This window comes from Volvox carteri (assembly GCF_000143455.1).
Source record: "Volvox carteri f. nagariensis unplaced genomic scaffold VOLCAscaffold_1, whole genome shotgun sequence".
Classification (NCBI taxonomy): domain Eukaryota; kingdom Viridiplantae; phylum Chlorophyta; class Chlorophyceae; order Chlamydomonadales; family Volvocaceae; genus Volvox; species Volvox carteri.
The window spans coordinates 1,337,059-1,341,017 of NW_003307545.1; the positions used below are offsets into that span (position 1 = coordinate 1,337,059).

The 3,959-nt window shown below is 56.3% G+C and overlaps 1 protein-coding gene across 1 annotated transcript in view; it reads right to left on the reverse strand.

The window, feature by feature from the left end:
• Nucleotides 1-770: 770 nt before the first annotated feature.
• VOLCADRAFT_102660 (uncharacterized protein) overlaps nt 771-3,959 on the reverse strand; it is a gene marked incomplete at both ends in the record, with an annotated part of 7,478 nt that continues 4,289 nt past the window's right edge. The window contains 2 exons of the mRNA XM_002946002.1: nt 771-1,042; nt 3,479-3,725. Coding sequence (XP_002946048.1) covers nt 771-1,042; nt 3,479-3,725 — 519 coding nt within the window. The remainder of the gene's footprint in view (nt 1,043-3,478; nt 3,726-3,959) is intronic.

The window sequence follows — 3,959 nt, forward strand, 5'->3', positions numbered from 1 at the left end:
AGCCATGACCGGCCAGGCCGTTCCCACCCTAAGGCCATCCCTCCCCCACAAACCCCAATGGATGGCCTCTGGGTTGGGCGCTTTCCCCCCTGCCTGTGCTTCCCTGTCTGTTCCCCAAGCATCCTGTCTGAGCTTTGCTTAATGACGGTCGTGAAGGCATGTCTTCTATAAAATGCTCCAGTCCTCCTCCTGAGCCACCTACGTTTGTGCCATTCGATGGTTGCCCAGGGCATGCCGGACGTCGCCACACCAGCTGACGACGCTGTAGCAGGCCCAGATCCGGGTTTTGATCCAATTCCGAGGGAAGGACCGGATCCGAATTCAGATCCAGGTCCAGGCCCGGAGTTAGGTTCCGGAGCAGGTTCCAACATTGCGCAAATCACCACCCTGCCCAGGTTGCTGTTGTCGTTCCTGACGTTCGGCTGCACGTGGTGGTGCTGTGGCGGAGAAGAGGAGGGGGAGGAGGAGGAGGAGGAGGAGGAGGAGATCAGCGCAAGGGAGGAGACTGCGAGGACGAACATCAACACGCCTCTGCTACACCGCCTTCCCAGACCCCCTTTTTCTCTCACCGCCCCCCTCTCTCTATCTTTCTACCTATCCTGCTTCCCAAACACCCCCAAGATCTCCCATTCCCCCTCATCCCCCTCCTCCTGCAATTCCCCCCCCCCTTCACCTGGCTGCCCCGGGACTGTAGCAGGTAGCCCGGCAGCTGCGCCGGAGCCTTTCCGTCTTCGGAGCGGCCCTTGGAACCGCCCTCAGCGACCCACCCCTCAGGTCGCCGCCGCCAGGTATTCCGCCGCCAGCGACCTCAGTGTGCGCTTTCCCAGCTCGTGCTTTTGCAGCTCGTCCCAAAGGCACTCTTGCGAGATGCGGTGCAGAGAGCGAAGAGCCTCCGTGACGGCGTCTTCGAAGTAGCGAACTGGGGTGGCGTCATCGCGGCGCGCCGACTGTAATGCAACTCGTCGTACGTCCCACAGGGCCGTGTCCCCCATGTCGGCCGTCGCGGCGCGGAAGTCCGCTTCGTTCATCTTTATAGGGCTCCCTGCGTGTGTTCCAGCGCGTGTTGAGTAGTGTCAGTTGGACCGGAGTAGGTGCGAGGAACTGCCCATGGACCATGGTGACTGCGGTACCTGTTGTGCACTACCAATGAGCCAGCGCAAGCAACAGCTGTCCAGAAAACATACAACGTTTGGATTGAGAAACCTTCATAACTGGGAATGACGTTATATGACGCGGCAGGAATAAAGAGGGAGAACGTTGCCGTCGAAGGCAAGTTAGGACCCTGGAATTTCGCTGGGACAGCCTAGAACGTGGAAAATAGAGGTAACGTGTATTTCGAAGCAGGCGATACGGTGCGACATATGACACCTTAGCCAGCAATCAGCCATATGATGGCGGGCCACGAACGGTGTGCTATAAGATCCCACTATAAGATTATGAGGACAAAATTAGGGCAGCTCAGCACAGACTCCTAAGATCTTTTGCATTGCACTTAGAGTGTGTGTTCGCTAACCTTCTATCAATTGGAAAGCGCACACTAGCTCCTTTTCGCACAAAAGGTCAGTGGAAGCCATTCAAGTTCATCAATGCAGCCATGTTTCAGAGAGAAATACTTTTGACGCGTGAATATCTCACAGGGAGCCAGCCCCAACAGGAAAATGTTACCCGCACAACCTTTTAGCCCGCTGCCTTGAAAAATCAGCTACACATTATCAATTACCTTATGTTCTAGTGCTGTAAAGTCCTCGAGCCAGCGCCTCTGGCAACTCCGATTAAAGCCGGCGTGCAAGACTGCCCTGTAGATGCAAAACACCTTCAGGCTTCAATAATTGTAAACGCGGAAAGCCAAACTATAATACTACAACGAGCGCATGTATCCCTACCCGCCACAAGAAAGCTTAAAGCTGCTCCCCGTAAGTTTGCAAGAAAGAGCGGTTTGCATCTAGCGCATTGTTAAACTCTTATAATGAAAGGCGATGCTTAGTATAATATTCTAGAGGTAGACCGTGCAGCCCTCTAATCTAAGAGGCACGAATCGCTGGGATAGGACGGTGTACGAGAGCCACAGCGAGCATCGCCTGCACGATTATGACATTTCTGAAGCATGCAAATAATTCTATTTCGCTATGATTGTCGTTGTAACAAAACCATAAGGTGAAACATACCTATTCCCTGACAGCCTGCCTCTATTCGTAAAACGATAGGGCAAAGCACCCGCCGGCAGCCATCCTTGGCAAGGCGCATCTTCAAAAGCTAACTCGAGATACTTCCACGCATAGCTTACTGATAAGAAACCCAGCCCTGCCCTATGTTTTGGTTAAAACTCTCCCCGTGCACGCAACGTACTGCTGTCGCCCCGGTTTTACTTGACGCATGTTTGCACAGTCAACGTTATGAACTGAGGCACCTCGGCGCTGGTGCTTAGTGAACCTCCTACCTTTCCCACTTGCTGCTCCCCGTCCCATTTCTTTCTTGTACACGAGCAGGAAATAATAGCACACTTCGAAAGGACGGACGAGCTGTCCACAGGATAGGCCAGTAAGGGCCGTGTTGTTCATTGCCATCAGGGGTGATCATCCCCCTGATCATCATCCAGAATCTCGTCTTCCAGATTCTTCAGGATTCGGTACAATAATCGCACAGGCAGTCCACACGGCCAGTGCCAGGTGCACTTGACGATACGTACGTACATGCGGGCTCGCTGGCGGTGCGTGCGACCGACGGCGGCCACCGAGGTGTTACACGAAGAGAGAGAAAGAGAGAGAGAGAGAGAGAGAGAGAGAGAGGAGGGAAGGGGAAAAGCGGGAGAGGGAGAGAGAGAGACGCTGCCCTGGTTGCTGCTCTGAGCTCCATTGCGGCGCCGGCGCCGCGTGCACCACCGCTTCACGACGCAGCAGCTGATGGCTGCAGCCGCATTCCGCTCGACAGCCGCTTCGCCACCTCATTCACGTCCCGGCTCCATTGCTCCTCCTCACGCTGCGCCAGGGCTTCCTGTCGTACATCGGGTTCCGAAATGACTATCGGCAAACAACGCGTCCATGAGGGCAGTGACCAGCTGCTCTTGCAACCCAGGCGGGGTAAGAGGGGAAAGCACAAGAGGAACCACACCGCTGGCAAACAACACATCTCCCCGGGGGGGGGAAGGCACCGGGGCCTACCGAAACACACTACTTTTCACACTCCGCCTGCTTCCCGCTGCCTGCCACATGTTGTTCTCGACCTCCAGCCAGTTTACCCTTAGCCTCCTCCCTCCCTAATCCACACCAACGCCCTCCCCCCTCACACACGCAACAGTTAATAACCCTTCACTCAATGACACAAAAACACAATCTTTCTTCTTTCCCCCCCCTTCCCCCCCCCCCCACACACAGACGCACCCGCAGTTTCGGCGTCAGGGAGGCGACCCTTTACTGCTTGCACATTGTGTCAGCACCTGGCCTCCCCCTTGGCCCCCATTATGAGGAGAGCTCAAACCCACCTTGAGGTCCCGCCGCACATGCTCCTCGTAGAACTGGGCCAGGTGGCGGATTTCGGCCATCAGCGAGGTGGAGCGCGCCATCAGGCGAGCCCGTGTCGTTGTCGTCGTCTGCATACCCCCCCCCCGCCACCGCCTCCCCCTCCGCCTCCATCTCCTCCTCCAGCTCCACCATGAGGGCCAGCAGGGACACGTAGCGGTGGTAGTCCGCGTCAAAGGTGGCCACGAAGTCGTCTAGCTCGGGGGCAAGCTGGGGAGGGGAGGGGAGGGAAAGAAGAACCACGAACGGGGAGGGGAGGGGAGGAGCGGGAGAGGAGAGGTGAAGGGGTAGAGGGAAAATGGAACAAAATGCAACGAACAAACTGACAACTGGCGGAGAGGTGAAGTGTGTGTGTGTGGGTGCGTGTGTGTGTGTGTGTGTGCATGTGTGCGCGGAGTCACCTGCAGGATTATGAATGGCTAGGGACGGCTGGGAGGTAGAGGG